The sequence below is a fragment of the Melopsittacus undulatus genome, chromosome Z, assembly GCF_012275295.1.
Source record: "Melopsittacus undulatus isolate bMelUnd1 chromosome Z, bMelUnd1.mat.Z, whole genome shotgun sequence".
Classification (NCBI taxonomy): Eukaryota; Metazoa; Chordata; class Aves; order Psittaciformes; family Psittaculidae; genus Melopsittacus; species Melopsittacus undulatus.
This window is the reverse complement of record NC_047557.1, coordinates 47964548-47987216: the sequence shown is the minus strand read 5'-3', so window position 1 is coordinate 47987216 and position 22669 is coordinate 47964548. Positions and strand designations below refer to the sequence as shown.

The 22669-nt window shown below is 37.7% G+C and overlaps 1 protein-coding gene across 1 annotated transcript in view; it reads left to right on the top strand.

Annotated features, from left to right (window-relative positions):
* Positions 1 to 22669, top strand: part of ROR2 (receptor tyrosine kinase like orphan receptor 2) — a 155444-nt gene that overhangs the window by 101316 nt on the left and 31459 nt on the right. Inside the window, exons 3-4 of the mRNA XM_005154906.2 lie at positions 8293 to 8580; positions 9641 to 9671. Coding sequence (XP_005154963.2) covers positions 8293 to 8580; positions 9641 to 9671 — 319 coding nt within the window. The remainder of the gene's footprint in view (positions 1 to 8292; positions 8581 to 9640; positions 9672 to 22669) is intronic.

The following is a 22669-nucleotide window of genomic DNA, read 5'->3' as shown; positions in this document are numbered from 1 at the left end:
TGGCCTCAGGTCCTCTGTATCCCCAACTCCAAAAGCCAAGGGGTCGATCTCAAATCTCCCTTGGAGCTTTCTGCCAGAGGCTCCAGGTAGGACCATTCTCTGCAGCTGCAGTGTAGAGTACCACATCCTAACTGCACTTTTGTGCCCCTAGAAGATCTTCTCCTAAATGAGCAGTAGCCTCGAACAGGTGGTATATGCCTCTTCACAGTCTCATCTGGGAGTCAGAAAACAAGAAAACAAAATCATTCCGTCTGGTAGAACTGAAAAATAAATTTATTTCTCTTAATGAGAGAGCTTAAATCCAGTGATTTTGGTGTGGAGGACCATGCGCACATTGTGACAGTATTTTGATGCTAATTCCCCTTGACTCCTGCATTGGCTCTAATTTGGTCTGAAATACATTTGAAATGCATATGATCCAAATTACTTTATTGCACATGCTTCTGGCTGCATTTTTGTACATTGAGATCACAAATGGTATAGAAGATGGGATGCAAATAATGGGATTAAAGTGGGCTCTAAAAGTATCAGTTGATCTGGAAATACTATGTGACAGTGTGTAACAGCAGAGTTTCCTTAATTGCTCATGTGTACTTTGTAAATAAAGCAGAGGGGTAAAGAACTGGGAAGACTGTTTTGTATTTAGGAAAATGGTCTGTGCAAGAAATACTGAGTCCTAGACTTCTAACTCCCCCTCATTAGAATGATGTATTTTCAGTCCTGATTTGCCTGTGGAAAGTCTCTTCACTGGACTCCTACCATCCACCAAGGTGTGATCCAAGTCCCTAAAACTTGTACATACATCATTGTTCCTGTACACACCTCTAGAAAGAAATGCTTTGAATTTCATCAACTTCTATGTTTGTTTTCTCTTGTGATAGTGTTCAGTTCTTTCATAAGCCCAGATCACTCCCTAACTTTTTGATACTCTCTATAGATTACCTGACAATTCTTTATACTTATTACTGTATTCATAACACCGTAAATTTGGGAACAGTGTTGTCTTCTTCAGGCCATTCCTTGTTAATAAGCAGTCATTCCATAAGCTAAGGTATGCCTCCTAAGTGAAAAAATAGGTCTTATTCCAGGAATTACTAAGTTGCTTCTAATGTGAATATCAGTACATTAATTGCTAAAAATGTTTTCCCCCAAAATTTTTTATATTGCATATAAGATTATATTAGTCTTAAAACACCATCACAGAAGGTTGTCATAGTTGTGATGAGAGAGGCCATGTTCTTTATTTATATCTAACAAAATGAAGAAAGTTGCTTGAAGAAAAAAATTAGAAAGGGTGGGGAGGGAGAAAGAAAGAAAAAGCAAGGAACTGAGGGAAAACAAAAAAATCCCACATAGTTTTTTAAACAAATCACAATATACATATTTTTAGTGGTTTTGAACATGGGAATATTTTATGCCATGAATCTGCAGTTATGCAGACAAAAATATTTGTCTTTTTTTTTAATAGCTGATTTTAAATTTTAAATCTAAAGCCAACACTGCTGTAAGGTGTGATGTGTTCTGTAATACCAAACAGATGCACTGATGGGCTTTTTCAACTGTTGGATAAAGTTACTTAAATATCTAAATATGTCTTGTCAAGAAATCTGTATTCCAAAACAGTGATAAGATACATATGTAATTATTACTACTTGTTCTAAAAAGATTGTTACATCTTCAGGTATCTAGCAATTTATGACTCAAAATTTCCTTTTTTTCTCAGAAATTGGACATTTTATTTCCAGTGTTTATTTTCCTCTATCAATGCAGACGAAAAAGGGAATAAACTGTTCCACAAAAATGGATGATTGCCTCATATCCTCATTATTTCAGGAGCACAGAAATATGTGAAACTCAGTATAGTATCACACATACTACCACTTAGTTTATATGAATTTGAGAAATCACTTAAAATCCCCTTGCTTCAGATTTCCCATTTGAAAAAAAAGAAAATTGGTTATAATTTTCCCATATCATAAAACTTCAATGTTCATAAATGACATGGAGGCCATCAAAAAGTTGGTTTGGTAATAATGAATGTATACTTATTTTAAAAACTATATCAGGAAAAAGGAGCAACAACAAGAAAAATTTTAATAGAAATCAAAACTCCAGTTGAGAACAACGAAGCCAGAATTAACTTGATCTAAAGTAACTAAAGTGGTTTAAAATATTTTATAAAATGAACTTCAAAATGACAGCTAAGATCTTAAAATAACATAAGCAGAGCAATTATTTTATATTGTTTTTATGCCAAGAATAGCACATATGGTTTGAGCTAATAACTTGGACATCTAAGTGCCAGAATAATACAAATAAAACTAAAAAAAATAATATGCATATGAGGTCTCAGTGATAGTTGCACCTTTTATGTTTCTAGCTTATCATCTATTCTTGTTCATATCTTTACAATGATTTGACACATAAGAGAAAAGTTTATTTTTATATTCTTGCCAAAACACGCACAATAGACCTGTCATCTTTATTTTGATTTGTTGTAGGATTCTGTTTGATATATTTATACCAAATCTATTTAATTTAAAAATATGAAGTACTGGCAACCTAACAAAGGTATTTCAAAATATTAAAGAGTTTTGCCAAAATTAATGTCAATCATTTCCCTAAGCTACATTATTCATAGGGTATACAGAGTATGATAAGTGAACATAATATATAGATTAAGATGCATTATCTTGTCATAGCTTCTTGACAGAACAGTTTTTACTCTGTTCAAGCAAAATAAATATTAATATCGCTTGTACACTATGTTAGAAACCATAATAAAAGGAAAATTTAATTCAGACTGTCTTTGCCAACAATAAATGAAGAAATATCCACCAGATAGCTTTACTCTTTGAAGCACTTCAAGCCAAAGCAAAGACGGCTGAAAGCAAAGGAAGCATTTTCTTTCATTTCAATGACCCTTGGAACCAAGCCAGAGTATAGAAAATAGTATATAACAATTGTATTTGTGTAACACAGAAAATTGTTGGGCATTATACTTAGATTTTTAAAATTTTCAATTTTATATCAATATCCCAAATTAAATATGTATTATATTACATTTATTATGTGATTCTGTGACATTATTTTTTTAATACATATAGATTTTTATTATATGACATTTACAAGTTTGTTTATTATATTATATTTACAAGTTTGGTAATGCTGTTTGTACATAGCAAGTCCAAAATACTTTATAGAGAGTATTTATTCTTTGTTTTAAAACATATGAAAAAAACAGTTCAAGTTTTAAAAAATTCCAGCTGACTGATGCTTAACACAAAATACAGAACACAAGTTAAATACAAGTTCTAGTGCCTTCATATTTAGGGTTTTTTTTCCATATATGATTCAAATGAATATTTATTAAGAGAGAAAAGGAACTACATTGGAAGAAATTTGCTTTGCACATTGTTGAGGTCCCAGTTTTTCCTGGGAAACAGTTTCTTTTCCCCTAAACCATTGCATCAAACTGTCATCCACACAGTGGTTGTGGTGTGACGTACATCACAAAAAGTAACTGCTGATTATCACCACAGAAATTAAATAAGGAGAACATTCTTAAGCACATGGTTGGTTGAATTTTCCACTTGGTTTGAAAGGTTTGCAATTATGGGCTATCTAAAGTGGACACTAAATAACAGAGCAGCATAACATGTCTGCCCATTCTGTCATACAATTACTTTAGATTCAGTAAGTATATCAACATCAGACTTCAGCATAATTTCTCACAGAGGAAATGAAACTAGCAGAGTGTATGCTTTAGGGTATGGACAGGGACAGTGGAATGGCAGTGAGATGCCCCACTGCTCCTAAGCTGCTCTGCATAACTTTGAAGAAAACAGAAGTGCTTTGAAGTTCAGTAAGATATTAGTTACTTGATTTTTAATAACAGGGTAATATAAAACACTGCAGAAAATGCCTGTAATATTGGCAGGAGAAATAGTGAACTAAAGCCAATTCTGACCTGCAGGAAATGGATTCAGTTACACTAACTTCAGGGGAAGTGTATCTAATCACACTGGGCCTGAAATCATCCAGAAAACTTTGGCATTGCTTGTGGTGGTAATAGTTTTGTTGTAGTAATTAACAGGATCTAATTCATAAATTCATATGAAATATTTTGGATTGCTTAAAAGCTATGAATCAAATTGCTTTCTACAGTAAGTCTGATTTACTTGCCAAAACAGAAAGATTTAACATGGATTTAATCTTGAGTTAATAGTGTATGTTGGTCCTAATAAGTAAACTTAGTATCTGTTTTCAACCAAATTTATTTTAATGTAATATCCATGATTAACCTGAAGTGAAGACTCAACCCAGTTCATTTTATATCAGGAAAAGGGAAATACTGGTGTTTGAGCAGGATGTAAGTTGCTCAATGGCACAAAAGGTGACCAGTGGCACAGGAGCAATGTAGCCCTTTCATATACTTCTGCATTAAGAACAAAAAGTGAATCAAAGTAGCAGAAAAGCCACACTCCCTGGCTGCCAACTTACAGCGCTTGCATTGGCCCCACCTTTAAAGAAGACATCTTTGCCTCATTCTCTTCATAGGAATTGGGAACATCTCTTAGCCAGATGATTGTACCTCTGAGCTAGCTCCGTTCTGGAAGTGGACCAACTTCTTCCCCCCCAAAAAAGACTGTAAAATTGTCTCTTTTGCCTCCCTTGTGTGAGCACATTCAGGCTGCCCCTACAATAGCTGAATTATAGACCCATAGAATCACAGGACTTCTCACATTGGAAGGGACCTCAAAAGATCATCTGTTGTAACATTTCTGGGGGAGCCTAAACAAGATCATCTAGGACCCTGTCCAATCACATCTTGAAAACCTCCAGTGATGGGGACTCCACCACACGTTTGGAAGATTGTGTTTGGAAGAGTGTTCTTAATGCAGCAAGTTTCTTTCTTCTATTGAAAAGTAACCTCTCCTGATGAAACTTCCACACACTGCCGCTCCATCCTCCATCCTCTCCATCCTTTTTGTAGAGATCTTTTAAGTACAAGAAAATTGTGACGAGGTTACCCTCAAGCCTTCTTTTTTCCAGGGAGAAAAGACCTAATTCCTTCAGGTCTTTCGTCACAGGGCAGGTTCTCAAGCCTTTTGGTGGTCTTCATTGCCCTCCTTTGGACACTCTTCAGTCTTTCTGGTTTTAATTTTGAGGGCCAGAACTGGACACAATAATCTTGGTGTGGGCTGACAAGCACTAAGTAGATCAGAATGATCATGTCTCTGTGTCTGCTAGCAATGCCCCATGGGCACAGCCCAGGATCCAATTAGCCTTTGTTGCCACAGCAGCAGTCTGCTGACTCATGTTGACCTGCTTGTTCACCAGGATCCTTAGATCCCTTTCAGCAAGCTTTCTCCTCAACCTAGCCTGTATGGAGCTGTTTAGTTTGACCCAGGTGCAGGACTTTAGACATATCTGTATTAAAATCCATGTTAAACTCCATGAAGCTCCATGAAGGATCCTGCCCAGGTCACTTTCTGAGATGTTCTGTCCCATCAACACCCAGTTTAGTCTCATCAACAAATTTGCTGACGGTGCTTTCAGCCTCATCTTCCAAGCCATTTCTGAAGATGCTGACCATGCAAAATTCCATACAGAATAATTTATTATTTTGTAAGAAAAAAGAATACTGAACAGTGTGGGGCCCAGTATTAATCCCTGGAGGACTCCATGTGTGACATGCTGCCAGTCTGAGTAAAAACTGTTGATCACCACTCTCTGAGTGTGGCCTATGAGCCAGTTTTCTGCCCATCTTGCAGGCCACACATTCAATCTGTACCTTGCCAGAGCTATTCCTTGAGTTGGTACTTTCATGGCCCCGCATTACAGCTCCACTCCTCTTTGACACAGCAGCTTACCATGCTGCTTACCATGCTTACCATGCTTACCATGCTGCTTACCATGACACAGCAATTACCATGACATAATGTCTCTGCACTTCTTTAGTGACCTAGTTATTTTACTAATATTAGAATAATTTGTTCTGCTAGAATTAAAAGAATTTTTCAGCTTTTCCAAGTTTCCACCTCTTTTCATAAAGTGAGTCTTCTGACTCGAGTATTACTGTGTATTACTGTGTATGACAACTCTTTTTGAAAATACTTCAAGTGAATTCAAACTTATTTCTTCACTGTATACTCTGCATCGATGGTGCTGATGAGAATAAACAACATACAGATTGTCAAAAAGTAGCAAGATGAGCAGTGGTACTCCCTAAATAATGAGCTAAGAGTGAAATAATTAGGGAAACTCCTTTTCTGACTTCTGGTAGGATTAATCATCCTTTCTCTTTTACCGCTAGAGACACTTATATATGCAAAATTTTGGTTTAAGTAATGGTTTTAATCAACTGCTTCTATTCCTTATACCAACAAGGCAATTTGTTCTTTATCTGTTCCTTGTCAGAATGTCATCCTAGTAATTCTAATTCATCAGCTATGAAATGTAACTGGAAACCACAGCAAATGACACTGTTGTGGCATGACACTGTAGAAAGCATTATATTTTTCTCCCTTTTTTATCAGGTGTTTGAAAATAATTTTTTTGTGTTCTGTCAGAATGTTTTAAAGTCTACTAGAGATCTGTGAGATAACTATAGAGAAAACTAATGCAAAATTCCATACAGAATAATTTATTATTTTGTAAGAAAAAAGAATGACAAAATAATTTACCTGTAAGTTTGCAGTGTCATGTAGAGATTATATGTATTTAGGTTTACTTAATTTTCTTATTTAGTGACACACTAAATTCACTAAATTGCTTACACTGTATTTTCATATTATTCATTACAGCAGGATTTCTTCTCAAAGGCCAGTGGTAGAGTACAACATTCTTACCAGTTTTCCAGCAAGATCTGGCTTCACAAATTCATTATATTCTGGTGGTCATGTCAATGTATATCAAAGCAGAGCACCAATTTTCTGCTGGTATTTCAGCAATCAGGCTGTGAATGCTGATCATTGCATTACTGGTGTTAGATTCCTGTACAGTAATACACTATTTCCTAATTACAGAACTGCAAAATAGTCCAACTGATAGGAAATGGCATATATGAACATCCATCAAAGTGATTAGATATTTGGATCCAGCTGACATAAAAATATAATATAATATGAAGTATTCTTAATGCTGTATGTATAAATAGTATAAATTGATCAAAACAAACATAAGAGGAGCATGACAGCTAGATACTTTTCTTGCTTGTTTTGACAATCTCATTATTATTTCAGTGGAATTACATACTTTCATGCTTTCAGTGTGGGATGTATGTCAGTTGCAGGACTCTTAACACCAAATCAAATTTAAAAATAGTAACCTACAGAAGATTGGACTACCACGTTTTTACAGTATTCTTCAATCAGTTATTTCCTTTTTTTATCACTTGAGTTCACCAATTTATTGCTTTTAGTTTAACCATTTATAAAACTAAACCCATGAAACTTGATTACTCAGTATCCGCACAGACATTCCTTTATCCAATTTAGTACTATTTTAGGACTTCATTTAAAAAACATGGCAGCCTATAATCAAATTGAAAGTGCCACCTCTATCATAGGTTTCTTCTGCAATTGACATACCCTTTCTTTAAATTCAGCTGGTTCAGTGCAAGGTGGTCCTTGTCTAGGGGGCTTGGAACCACATGATCTTTAAGGTCCCTTCCAACCCAAAACATTCTATGATTCTATGAACATGAGACTTAATCATCTTTAAAATTCAATTGAGATATAAACATATCCAAATTAGGTTCATCTTAAGATCTTTCTGTCTGACGAGTATCTGGCAAGTCAATACTTAAAAGTAACTTTTTCAGTTTTATTTATTTTTAAGACAAATATATGACCACCTAAGAAGATGAAGTGGTAAAATTATAATGTTGTTCTAATATGGTTGCAATTGGGATTACTCTTTTATGCAATAATGGTGCAGCTTTCTGTTATAGTACTGCTTTCCAAGAGATGTAAAAAATAACCAGAAAAGGGCATTATTGCTTCAGAATAGGTATTCACAAGGGTGTTATGATTATAATAGTATTAATTTATGCTTGACCTTCTAATCTGCATAACTACCTGCAGACAAAGATGAAGTCAATCAAGAAAGACAAATTGGAGTATGATGCTATACTGTCTCTAAGACAGTGATTTCCATTTTTTGGAGTACATTCTTGTAAGAAAACCGAAACTGTTTCCAAGATCCACTCTTAAAAATGTGCCTTTGGGCAGTCTTGTATTGAAACCCAAGTGAAGTTTGATCTTTTCTGACCTTTTACACTCTCAGGTTACTTCCTGACCTTTCTGGAACCAGTAAACAATATCACTGTAGTCCAGGGGCAAACAGCAATCCTCCACTGCAAGGTAGCAGGAAATCCATCTCCGAACGTCAGATGGCTGAAAAACGATGCTCCAGTGGTTCAGGAGCCAAGACGGATCATCATCAGAAAAACAGATTATGGTTCACGTCTGAGAATCCAAGATCTGGATACCACAGACACAGGATACTACCAGTGCGTGGCTTCAAATGGGATGAAAACAATAACTGCAACAGGAGTGCTGTTTGTAAGGCTCGGTGAGTTCCTAGTTCTATAATTACTCAGCTTTATAGACTAAGTATTAGTTTTCACAATAGCATAAGGAGAAATGAATTTGATGTTTTAAGAAGAATCCTCAACACAAAAGGAAATAAATAAATCCATTGATGGGGGCCTCTCCCCCAGTGCAAAATTTCTTGGTTGAACTTGATACCCACTTATTGGTGATAAAAGAAAATAAATACAGATGGAAAGGTCTGTAAATACGTAGTGAAGAAAAAATTTTAAAGGCATGCCAGGATAAAGTACAAAAAGATAACATTTCATTGCCTGGACTGCTGAACTCAGTCTGTGAAAAAAAAAGGGAAGAGAAAAATAAGAAGCCATTTTCTACATGATGTTCATAGTGCTGGGCCCATCCTTGTGAAATATTATGTCTGTACTACTGCTATGTGAAGCCTGGCCTCAAATTCTGCCCTTTGACAGCTGAAGGTATACCACTCCTTTCAAGAAGTACTCGTATTGCATTTTGAAGACTTAATCATCCAGCCAGAAAAGAAAGGTTTTATTTAGTTTGCCTCTGAAGTAATGAGGAAAATAATTCTAGAGATGCTTTCTTAAAATTTCCTTTTGATTTTGTGATTAAAATAGCTAACCCCACAGTTTACTTTGTAGTGATTCATTAAGTCCTAGGTATTGGACCTTGTTCCTGCTGTTGCAAAGGTTAAGAGCATGCCCTTGTCATACCATAAACTCTGATAACAAGGTTCAGGTGGGGCTTATTAGGAGGTGAGTGGGGCGTCAAGTCAACACATTGTCTTTTTAGCAGCCTGTTTTTTTACAGTGGGAGATATTTTCCAACAAAAATTAAGTTCACTCAAGTTTCTGCTTGAGCAGACTGAAGATTCATGTGATTTTTATTTGTGGCTTTGAAAATGGCAATATATAATTATCTGCAGGAACGCAGAGGGTTTTGTTTGAGTCTTAAGACAAAACTTCCTTAAAGAGACAGTGTCCTTTAGATTGCTATTGACTTTTTTTATGCTGTTGTCCTTCAGCTAAAGTTGCCAGCAATGTTTGTCTGTTTTATGTTTACAGGTCCAACAAACAGTCCAAATCACAATCTTCAGTAAGTACTTTTTTAAAAAATTACTTAATGCAGTTGCACAATTTTGTTCTGTAAGAATTTAGTTCATAAACTCGATAAACACTGCCTGCAAACACAGTGTGATTGCTAAAAATACCTAATTTGCTTGAAAAGTCACAGAATAGACGAAGCTTTTTCAGACAGGGGTAACATTGTATTATGGTGGGGTTTGGTTTAATCACATTTTTTTTGAGCAACTTCTGCTTGTTTATTTCATATTTTGGACAAGCAAAATACCACAAAGTCATGATGTTTAAACAGTAATTGTTTACAGGGCAAGTATGGGCTAGAAGAGTGGTTAAAAATGAATGGATAAAGTGCTTGTGTTCCTGCGGCTGTAAATTAACCCCTATTATATTATTATAACTTGAAAAATCAGATAAAACAAGACTAGCATGTGTTTCAATAGCTAGGTAAAACCTCTGTTTGCTATTGTCATTTGACTTTGGTAGTGATTTGGAGATATTTGTTATCTGTCTGGGCTCACTTGCTGAAGCAAAAGTAAGGATGAAAATAGAGCAGTTATGTTTCATCATTGTTGCTTTATGTGTTAGTTTTAATTTAAATACTTTGTATTGAATGATTTCTTGAAACAGATTCTGCAGTTGATTGATCAATGGAGTAAAGAACGCAGTCTGAGGCCTTTTGATGTGTTAATGGCATAAAGTTAGTGTTGGTGATGGATTAATTAAAAAGAAGAGTAAAAGCAAATTTTTAAAGATACATGGATGCTTTTCAGAAGTACATTATTGATGAGTGTTTGTGATTCAGTGTTCCAGGTCAGGCTGAATGGAGCCTTGGGTGATATGGTCTAGTGAGAGTTGTCCCTGCCCATGGCAGAGGATTTGGTAATAGATGATCTAAAGTTCCAATCCAACTCAACCCATTTTATGATTCTGTGATCTCTGAACTCCCAACACCTTGAGTGGAAGCACTTAAATTTAATCTGCAGTGGCCCAACCACTCATCCACCCATCTTGCATGTACCTCAGTCAGTCATCTTACATACATTAAAATACTACCACATGGTACGCATTCGTGTATTTTATATATGCAGAAAGTGAAATGATTTTTAAAGGATTTTAACATTATAGGGATTTAATAAGTTTTCTTATTTGTAACTTATTTGTAATTGATTGCTAACTATTGAAGATTCAAAACAGCTGTTCATGACAACATAGTAAAAAAATAATGATAATTTCTGTAACCACCAAAATCTTAGCTCAGATCTTACAGTACTTTGGAAAACAGTTATGCATCTGATCTACTAAAGAGAAAAATAGCAAGATATCAGGAAGCTGCCTGATCTTTTATGAGATAAGAAGGCAAAGACTTTTACAAGAGACAGCAAACTGAAATATACATAATGAAGTACTGAACTGAAGCTCAGAGAACAGTTTTCAAATGCAACTGAATATCTAGTAAGCTCCAAATATGAAGTGAAAAACTGGGAATCAAATTTTACATTTATTTACTTTTTTTTTAAGTGATTAAAAAGATAATCTGATTTCTTTTGGTTTCCCTGTCATTTATTCTCCTGTACTTAACATCAACTTATTAATTAATATTTCAGAAATATCTGCATAAAATTTTAAAAATATCCAACTGATAAAGTGGAAAAAAAGTACAGTGTGACACATTTTTTTAATTAAATGCTCCCCCCAAAAGTGGAAGAGAATTAAGGTTCCTGAGCCATCTTTCTTTCTGATTTTGCCTAGGTTTTGCCTTGACTATTCACTTTTGTTGGTTTTGAACTATAAGTTGAAGGAAAGAAAGAAAGAACAACTAAAAAATCCTGTCATTTGGATTATGACACCTCTAAATCAGTCTTGTACCAATGGTGTTGATGGTAGACCTGGAAGCATTAGTGTACCATTGTTGTTTTGGACTTGCCATTAAAAGGTGAAGAGTACACTGATGATAGGTTTTTTTTTATTTATTTATTTATTTATTTTCCCCAATATTCAACAGATTAAAGGGAAAGTTGAAACTTGAGAAAAACAAGCTCAGGTCAAAGGTCGAGTGCGAAGTGAGGGACTTATCACATGAGGTCCAGGAGCTTCCAGGGATTACAGATCTTTGCCTTATTGCATGCCTGATCCTGTTTCAATTTGTTCTATCTTTCCTACTTAATAACGTCTTCACCTTTCCAATGTTCCCATCCTTCCTTTTGACACTGCCTTTCTTTTCTTCTTATGTTCACAATTGTCCCCATGTTTCTCTGTTCCATCCCACTACCTAGTCCTTCAAATAAAATAATTTGGTAGTATTATTTTTTAGTTTTCAGAAACTGATTATGATTTTTTTATCTGAATATTTTGGTAACATTATGCAGGTCAATTTGTAAGCCAGGGAAGTGGAAAAAAACAAAAGAAATACCTAAGTGCTTGGAAGTAGTCCACATGGAACAAAAGGTTCTTTATTTTTGCTGGCTGCACAGCACAGTTTTGCATTGAGCCACCTGAGAGCTGTTTCTCCTGGCATTAACACTTCCAAAAAGACATGCTTCAGCAGAAGTGCTGAAACCTAAAACCGTTGTAGCTTGGTTTAAAACTATACCTAAATGAATTATTAAGGGATAAAAACCATTACCTATGTAGACACCATCTAGCAAGGTATTTTTATGCAGTCAATGTGTTCTAGTGTGGGTTTCTAGTAATTGTCTACAATTAAAGATTGTCAAAGATCAGATATTGATTATGCAGTCAGACTTGCCAGTGCAAAAAAGGGCCTTGACCTTCAAGTAATGAAGTTGAGACACTTCCACAAAAATCTGAAAGTAAAAATTTTCAACCAAATACTTTGTCTTAATCTGGTGTAGATTCTTTTGAGAGGATAAAGAGGCCTTTATTTCCTGTGAAGGTCTGTAACTGTAAAAATTTGTACATATTTTCTGAAGAAATGGAGATATAAAATCCATCCTAATTATTAATCACAAGTATAAAAATTACTGAATGAATTAATAGCTAGTACAAATTTATTTACAAAAGAAATAAAATCAAAATACAGTCAGAAAACTAGTATCTGGCCAGCCTTTGCTGTCCCAAACCTGTGCTATTAGAGGACTTTTCTACTAGAGAACAAGCCAGCTGGTTAAATAATTTCTCTCACTGTACAATGCTATTACCTTTTGTTTTATAGCTATTATTAGCTTTTTATCTTCTAAAGAGAAACATGCTGTCTGTTCAGGAAGGTATGAGTGAGTGGAAACAAAATAAATGGCAGGGGTTTGGAACTAGATGATCTTAGGACCTTTCCAACCCTAACTATTCTGTGATTCTGTAAATAAGTAGCAAATAACAGAGAATATTTTTTAGCATGATTTAAAAATAAGCAACAGGTGTTTATCTCTTGGAGTCAAGCACAGGCGGGCAAAAACAGTTGTCTTCCTCTCTAGAGGTGTTCCTCCTACAAGATAATGTTATTTTAATAGACTGTGTGTTCTCTAGTCTAATGTATATTTCTTTTGAACAATTAGATTGAATTTTTCCCATGAGGCAAATTCCTGGTTTGAAGCCATTTAGAGTTCTCATTAGGGCTGTGACTACAGTGGTGCCACCTTGAAAGGACTTGGGATAGAAGATGTCCGACAGTTTGTTGTTTCTGAGGCTTCTGGAAAATCTGATGAGTGATGAAAACACAACAGTACAGGCAGAAAGCAGTAGCTATAAACTCAGGCTTTGCTGAGTGTAGATGTATAAAAGTGACTCTGTTGTGACTGCTTCACTTTTCGACACATGAGTTTTCTTCAGTCTGTTCAGGATGCCAGGAGGTGGACATTCCAGTGCCCTGTGCAGGGGAATTTAACTTTCTGAGAAACTTTGAAAAGTCCCTGTTTTATCAAACTCAGACTTGGGTTTGCAGTCACAGATGCCTATACAGGCTGGACTCTTAGAAGGAGAAATAGGTGGGAAAAAACACCATAATCGCATAGAAATTGTCATTACTTTGGGGAGAAATTTTTGAGGTATTAATCATTCAGAATAAATTTGTGTGCTCTCATGCCTTATTTTCTTCAAGTGATTTGGGACAACAGGAAAAATGTTAAAATTCAATCCATTGAATAAAAGTGGTGAAACAATTGTAGTTGGGAAAAATAACAGTTCACTCCAACAATGGATAACAGAATGTCTAAAAAACAGTGACATGCCTGAGTTAAAACTCTGGTGAGGAATCCTGATTTTGGCATGGGCAGTTTATTCTCTATGGGTTTGCATATCTCTTACCTTTTATCACATAGCCAAAGCACATCTCTTCTGTGATCCCAAAGGGGCACCTTCTGCGTGATGTGACAGGTACTTATACAGCTTTATGATGGGGGCAATTTATCTTCATCATGACAAATCTACACATAAATATAAGATGGAGAAAGGTATATAGAGCCTTGGGAAAGAGGCTAGAAAGGAGTGGGCCATCAGAGCACCTTACCCAGAGGCTGCTTTCCTGAACAAGGCTGGGGTCTTCCAGGTAAAAGTATCTGTGGGGGAAAACAGTTTTTTAAACTGGATTTGTCTGGCAAACCAAAGGTACTCAAGATCATGTTACAAAGGAAGAATACCTATGGTCAAACTGCAGCACCACTTGTATCTTCATCCTGTCCTCAGGTGGTGTGGCAAATACTCTTTAGTCTCACTGCAGTTCAGCCACTCATAACAACACTTTTAATCTTGTAAATTGTACAAGGTTATTGTAAAATTCACATAAACAGATGTTTAGATAACAAATACAAGGTTGCTTCAACTCAGAAGTTACAGTGTTTATTCAGGCCCATGAGGACCAGGTGTTCAATGATCAGCCTCCTCCAGAATGACATGCACACCTTTTGTTTCAACAAAACATGCACTTGGCTGAGATGACCATATTTGAAGTATACATATTTTTTCTAAGATATTTGTGGTAACATGCTGAAATTACAGAATAAGCGCATACTTTGTGTTCTGTTTTCCTGTTTTAATCAAGGAAGAAGAAGGATTTTGTGATTAAAACACTGGACCATAATTTTAGAGGTCTGGATTCAATTTCTTGCTGTGCATCTGTCTCCATGTTTGATTGCAGCAAGTTGTTTAACCTTTGTCTCTCCATGTTTTGTACATCAAATGGAGATGGTCAGTCTTGGGAATTTTTTGCCTTCCCCTATTACGGGATCAGATTGTTTCAAATGTTTAGGGTACATTCTCTCCCCATAAAGCATGGAATGTTATTCCTATTTTACGAGTGAGGAACTGAGGCACAGATTATCTTGGGCTGGTCTACATTAAACAGCATGTGTTTGCCTTGGCAGATTTCCTGGCTCCCTGACAATCCAATCTGGGGATCAGGCTGGAACATGTTACAATTCCCTCCTAGCCCCTGTGTGTCAGTTTCCTTTTTTCTTTCAAGGTTGAGGGGGGAGGGAGCTGTATTTCACCCTGGTGTGGGGTAGGGGCTCCTTTCAGGGAATTTTGATCCACAATCTCAGATCTGCTTCTGGGTCCATTGGTTTGAATGTCCTTTGACAGTCACTCAGTCTGAGACAGAATATTTGCAGAGGAAGGAAGGAACTTAAACCAAGGCTGTACTAAACCATTTTACATGCTCATTTCTCTATTACCTATTTTAGAGAGCAGTTTTTGGTACAGTGGCTGTTTTTACCTTAGCTGTGTAGGATGCAGCTTAGTGTACCTCATAAGTATATCATGTCACAAATAGTAAGTAACTGAAAATTATACTCTGTTCTGTCCATCATGGTAGAGTACACTCAGAGGAAGCTGACCCTCTGTCTTGTAATGGAATGCGTGGAATTTTTATCCTAATCTTACTTTTGTGTTTCAAAATTTAAAATTTTTCTCATTAAACCCTCAGACTATGTGTAATTCAAGGCAGAATTAAAGAGCAGTATTTGGTTTGGTTGCTTTGCACCACAACAGATCCCAGCTTCTTCTCATACTGCATTATTTCTTCAGCTTTAAACTTTCACTTAAATCTTTTCTAATCACTAGTAAATAAATGATGATTTAATGCATTTGTGTTTTAGTGAAAGAAGGAGAAATTCAGTGTGCTTACAAAATTGACTACTTTTAAAAGCCAGATGAGTATTTAAACTAATGTGCACAGCATCTTGAAGCAGACCCATGTATCTGTATGCCTGCAATGTGTTATCTGGGGAAACTGTTGCAAGTGGTAGTTTTTTCTTTTCCTTCAAAGGACGGGAGAACAAAGGAAAGAAGCTGACAGGGAATACAGAAAAAAGGATATTAATTTGTTTCTATTTGTTACACTCACTAATCTATATTATTCAGAAAGCCCAAAAACCAAAGGGAAGCCAAACATATGCAAAAGTGATTAAACTTCTAGGAAAGCTTTACCTTCTTTGTGCTACTGAATAAACTGAATGCCCCTGTGACTTATGCTGTGATGCAGCTACTTTGCGCTGCTTTACTGAGCCTGGTTGTAAAGACAAGAAAGCCTATGGGATTTGCCTGCTGTTTGGTAAGGTTTCCAAATACCCTAAGAAGAAGTGATTAGTTACACTTCTGTCTACTCTTACAGTTAAGCTAATTTAAGGTCACATGTGAAGAAACACCTTCCCACTTCTGATAAGCAGTACTACCAAGAAACTTGTAAATGGGTTGGATCAAGCAGTGTCATGAATGCAGTGCTTATCATTTCACATTTACATATGGTGTTACAGCAGGCAATACATCAAAGTGCACAACACTTTCATTCCTATGAGTTCTGTTTTCCAAAATTTACAAATATAGCTTGTAGGTGGATATTAAAAAATTGATGGTTTCCATATGGGATAATTTCCCCACAGCCTGTATGCTAGGGGAGCCTTCTTCCTCCTCTGCAGAGCAGTGGTTAGGTTTCTGATAGCCAGCAGACTATCATATCCAGCAAGCTGTAAGGTGCAACTTTGAGATGTGAGTGTATGGCAAAGAGCCTGATATGGTTCTGATTTATAAATATGTGACCCCAATGTGCCCCTTTCCAGCCAATTCTGTGGAGATTAATTGCATGGGCTCTGGTATCTTGAGAACCAAAAAGACCCTTTATTCAAGATTACAACAATTACATATGTAATGATTCTGTTCACATGCCCAAGGCTACAATGCAATTGGTTAATCTGTCCACACAAACAACACAAACTTTTTCAATTGGTTGGTTGGTTGGTCTCTCATCACCTTCCTCTTCTCCTTGTTCTCTTTTCCAAGTTCCTCCCTGTACACCCTGCCAGCACTCTTCTGGTTCCATCCCTCTCGCTCAAGGTCAGCTCAGTAAAGAGTCAAGGTTGTTCAGCATGCTCTGATCAAGCTCAAAACCCTCTTCACCTACATCTCCCTTTTTTTTTTTTTTCTAAAGACAGTACTTGTTTACATTTTTTTTCTAACATGCTGTAGACAGCTCAACAAAAATTGAACAATCATTAAAATACAAATAACAATGAACAACAGTATAAGGCCTGCCTTGATCAATGATACAAACTGTGCTCCAAGTCCTAGAGAGCTAAGCCAAATCCCTAATAAAAAAAAAAATCCATCATTTACTTGCAATTTGGTTACTCCTTTTGTCAGATCTTGAATAGCTTTATGGATAGATTCTGAATGGTCTGAGAGGTTCATGCAGCATATACCTTCGAAATCTTCACAGCCATGACCTTGTGCTAACAATAAAAATTCAATGGTGGCCCTGTTTTGTAAAGTGTCATGTTGGACAGAATCAACGCCCATCAGTAAGTTGCTTAAGGCAATCAATGTTGCATTCGTTTGTTTAGCTAGCCAACAGCCTAATTTGTTTGATGTTCCCAATGCTTACCCTGCTGCTACACCAGGGGCAAAAAAGGAAGCTGCCCACTGTTCTCCAAATTCCAAAAGTCAACGTTGTCATCGCATTCCAAATTGAATGCATGCACACTCTGCTTTCCTTGACTAGGGAGACGATGCTGTAGAATAATAGATGTGTTTGGGGTTAATAAGGTTAGTCTTCCTAAGCTACATGGGCCACCTTTGATATGTGAGAGAATTGCAGAATTGCACAACACACCCGATCCCCACAAATGAAAAACATTCCTGGGGGTAAAGCTATGGGATATTACTAGAATGGGATGTATTGGCTGAAGTATAATTGCACCAAGCACTGCTATTTTTATATACTACTAAGCTGGAATTAACACTCCACACCAAAGACTGATTCATTCCTGAATAATTGAAAAACGCACAATAATCAATTTTTATGGACCCTAATAATTCTAATTCTTGAGGCTCCACTGTGGCCTTAGGCAGGTATGGAAACCACCCTCCCACTGATCAACCCTATCAGCCCCACTCCGAGCCACAGGCTGGCTAGTTGTTGGCCAGCTCTCCAATGGGGTTCCTACAAGGCATATAGAAAAAGGATTTCCTGGCAAGGCAGTTGCAACTCACAAAGAATCTTCATGTGTTACATTGGCCTGGGTAATCCATACATTAGTTTTTGTTTGGGGAGGAATCTACATCATTGAGTTTGGCATCGGGAGCCAAAGCAGGATGAACCACCCTCGCAGACGTCCACTGAGGGCCATGATCTGTAGAGACACAAGCATACCCTCATCCCCAAGTTATTAAAGGAAAAGGTCCTTCCCATTTAAAAGTAACTGGAGATTTGATCCATACTTTCGGATAAGATTTGGATAATACATGTTCTGTACCATCACCAAGGGAGATAAAGTGGTGAACAATAGGAGGGTTTTGTTGTCCCTCACTAAGGGCTAGATGATTCAACACATATACAGCTTTCAGAAGTCATGCCGGGGGGATTCCCCTTGCATTCCCCTTTTTTGTTTTTCTAAAACCATTTTTAGTGTTTGATGTGTGCATTCAATGATGGCCTGGCCTTGTGGTGAATGAGGGATGCCAGTAATGTTTCATGCCCCAAAGACTGAGAAAATTTTGGACAGAGGAACTAATATAACTGGGACCATTGTCTGTTTTGATTTGTTGTGGTATACCTAAAATGACAAAGGCTCCATGCCTATGTTGTATAACATCTCGTCCTTCTCCTCCTGATTCTGCAGTAGCCCAGATAGTATAAGAAAAGGTGTCGATAGAGACATGAATATAACGTTGATGGCCAAATTCAGAAATGTGTGTGATGTCTGATTGCCAAATTTGCAGGGCTTTTAGACCTCATGGGTTTACGTGTATGTTAGGGGAGGTAGCAAAAAGTTGGCAATCAGAGCAGGTCTGGACAATGGCACAGGCTTCTGCCCAGGATAGTGCAAATTGTTGTTTCAAGGAATGTGCTGACTGGTGGAAAAATGTATGTGATAGTCTGGCTTGCTCAAATCGGCTGGGTGGGGTGGTGGTTTGAATCACTGCTACAAGGCGATTGGCTCGAGCATTGCCCTCTGCTATAAATCCAGGCAAATTGGTGTGACTATGGATGTACAAAACAGAATATGGTTGTGTTCATTAAGATAATAGAATAAATTTGAATTCGTGGCTTCTTTTAGCCATGAGCAGTCGAGTCTAGATACAATACCTGTGATATACTGTGAATCAGTGACCAGATTCATTTGCCTCTGGAAGTGTTGAAAAGCAAAACCAGCGGCTGCTAGTTCTACTACTTGAGCTGATCCCTGAACTATTTGCTCTTCATGGTGCCACTCCTCGTTTTCATGCCAGACTGTGACTGCCTTGCCTGTCTTTCCTGAGCCATCTGTAAAATAAGTTGGACCCAGGACAGGTATCTCCCAACATAAAATTGGGCGTATTAATACAGTTTCAGTAATGACAGGAAAAAACTTGTGTGGTTGGTGATGAACAGTTAGTTCTCCTGAATAGTCTGAAAGAGATATTTGCAGCTCATGGCTATTACTTAAGGCTCATGTAAGATACTGTTTTGTGAGGGGGACATATATCGTATGTAGTTCTTTCCCTGTCAATTCAACTGTCCGTAAGCATCCCTTGCATATAAGCTGTGCTATTTGTTCACAGATTGTGACTGTGGTATTTGAACATTGATGGGGTAAGAATAACCATTCCAAAATGCTTAAAGGGTTGTGGTTATTTTCAGGGAGTGACTGCATTAACAGTCCCTTAAGGTGGCATGGCCTCTAGAGGATATATGGAGTGCTTTAGACTGTTCTAATTGTAATTAAGTCAGAAATAATAGTTAGGGTTTTCTTAACCTCTGGGGTGAGTTGCCTTGGCGATGAAAGATTAGCATCCCCTTTCAACAATGCAAACAGTGGAGCATTACCAATGCCCAGTAGTGTGCGCACCCAGCTCATAGAGCTGACTAACTTCTGTACGTCATTTAACATCCTGATCTTAATGTTAAGCTGAATTGATTGTGTTTGAATTGCCTGTTCTAAAATTTTCCAGCCCAGATATTTCCAGGGTGCTTGTCTCTGTATTTTTTTCTGGGGCTATTACTAGCCCCTGTTCTTCCAAACAGATTTTAGTAAACTGAATCATTGGCTCTAATTGTTGTGGCTCAGGGCCAGACAAGAGAATATCATCCATATAAATGACAGCAAATTAGTTGCAGAAAGCATTGTCTTACTTTTTATAAAGCTGATGCTACATATAATTGACAGATTGTAGGGCTATTTCTCATGCCCTGTGGAAGGACTGTTCAATTATATTGTTCCACTGGGGCTTGTTGATTGATAGATGGTACTGAAACTGCAAATCATGGGGTGTCTGCCTCATGGAGAGAGCTGGTAAAGAAACAATCCTTTAAATCTATAACAACAATATCTGAATTTTTTGGTAACACTGTGGGAGTTGGCATACCCGGTTGAACTGCTCCCATGTCTTGGATTACTGCATTGATCGCACACAAGTCAGGCACTGATCACCATTTATCTGATTTCTTTTTGATCACAAAAGCAGGAGGAGTGTTCCATGAACTTGTGGTAGAACAATATGATTTAATTGTAACTGTTCCTGTACCAACCCTCTTAATGCTTTGGCCTTTTCATGATGTAGGGGCCACTGATCCACCCACACCGGTTGTTCCATTAGCCATGTGAGTTTTAGAGGCCAAAGGCAATCAGTGACCCCCCTAAAAAGGTCAGGCATCTGCACTCAAAGTTACTCCCCACGTACTCAATACATCTTGCCCCCATATATTGAAAGGACAATTGGCAATATAGGGACGAGCAGTTGCAACCCGCTCCTCTCGGTTGATTAGCCATATCACTTCTGCACTCTGTCGTGATGATGACATATCTCTGATACAAGTCAGGTCTGTTTGTGATTGAATAGTGTTCCAAGTGCTTGTCCAAAAATGGGCTTCAATAACCGTGATGTCCACACCTGCATCAATTAACCCCTTAAGTTTGACTTGTGTTGGTTTATCTTATTTTCTCATAAGATACAGTCTACCATAGGTCTATGTTTCTCCAATCTCTGTGCCTAATAAATAGCTGGTTTGCCTGTGGACCCGAATCCACCTGACTCACATATTGCATCAGGATCCACGTTAATAGTGTAGCCACAGAAAAGGATTAGTTGGCAGATGCGTTCCCCTCCCTGTACATGTACCGGAGGAGTTGTGGTCCAGACCATGGCTTGAATTTGGCTACAATAACCTGAATCAATAGCACCTGGTAATAACAAACAACCCTTGGAGCATCACACTTGATTGTCCTAACAATAAGGCACTAAACCCATCCCCCAAAGGTCCTGTTAACGCAAGAGGTATTTTATGTACAGATGTGTCGGTTGGTGAGATACTGGTGGCTGTGAGGACATCCACTGTGGCACTGCCAGAGGTGAAGGTTCATAAAGGGGCCAAGCTTGTCCCTGGCAAATGCAATTGTTTGGAACCGTTTGCGTTTGGGTGTAGCTCCATCTCATGCTCCCCTTCACTTTTCCCGATAATGGTTCTCCCTTGTTGTTATATTTAGAATGACATTGATTAGCATAATGACACCCCTTTTTGCATCTTGGGCATATTCCAGGTTTATTCCCTTCAGCTCCCATTTGTCATGGGCATTCTCTTTTAAAGTGACCAGGCTTCCCACAGCGAAAACAGTGGTTTTGATTAACTTGCAGGGCCACTACTAATGCTCTGGCAAAACTTTCATTTTGGTGATCAGTGGAGTGTACACAATTGCAGGCTTCCAGTATGTCTACAGTTGATGGATTTTTTAAAGTTTGCAAAATTTTCTTACAGTCTGGATTCGCATATTCAGTCTCCAAATTGGGCAGTAGTGCCTCCTTAGCTGCTTTGTGTTCTGTCTGCTTATCAACTGCATGGTGGAGGAGATCCGTAAACTGCATATATGGCTCATCCATGCCCTGATGGGTACTTGTAAATGCTTTTGACATCTTTCCTGTATCTGGAACCTTTAGCATAGCTTGGAGAGCTAAGTCAGCAGACTGCCGTAGAACTTCTGGAGCCAAATGGGCTTGCAATTGGGTTGCTACTGGTGGTTCTCCCATAAGCTATGGAATGCCCCTACCAGAGGATCCCTCAACTGCTGGCCCAAGTCTTCAATTGCTGTTGCATCACAAGCTTCTTACCAATGCACCCTGAAGAGCATCTTTTGTGTGAGTGTAAAAATTAAGTCAGCCAGAGCCAGTGTATCAAAAGGAGTAGTGAGTTCACCTTTCATGGCTGTTTGTAATAAGCTGCAGGTAAAAGGCAATGCCAGGCCATACTGCATTATTGTTTTTCTAAGCTCCTTTACCAGTTCCCAGCCCATTGGCTCCCATGTGTTAGGTGCCTGATTACAAACAACTACAGAGAATGTTAAATTCACCAGCTCTCCTTCAGCTGCAGCTTGGTGTTGAAGAGGGCTCCAGCAAGCAGCAGGATCACAGTCCCCTATCTCGTCTATTGTTAACTGTTTCAATGCGGGAAGGACAGAGGCAGTGCTGGCAGTCTACGCAGATTCGACAGGCTACAGAGGAGGGTCAGGGCTAGAGCCTTTAGTGGAAGCTGGCACCGCTGTAGTGACAGGAGCTGCTGTAGGTTTATCAGGGTCATTGGTATGATGATTAACCCAC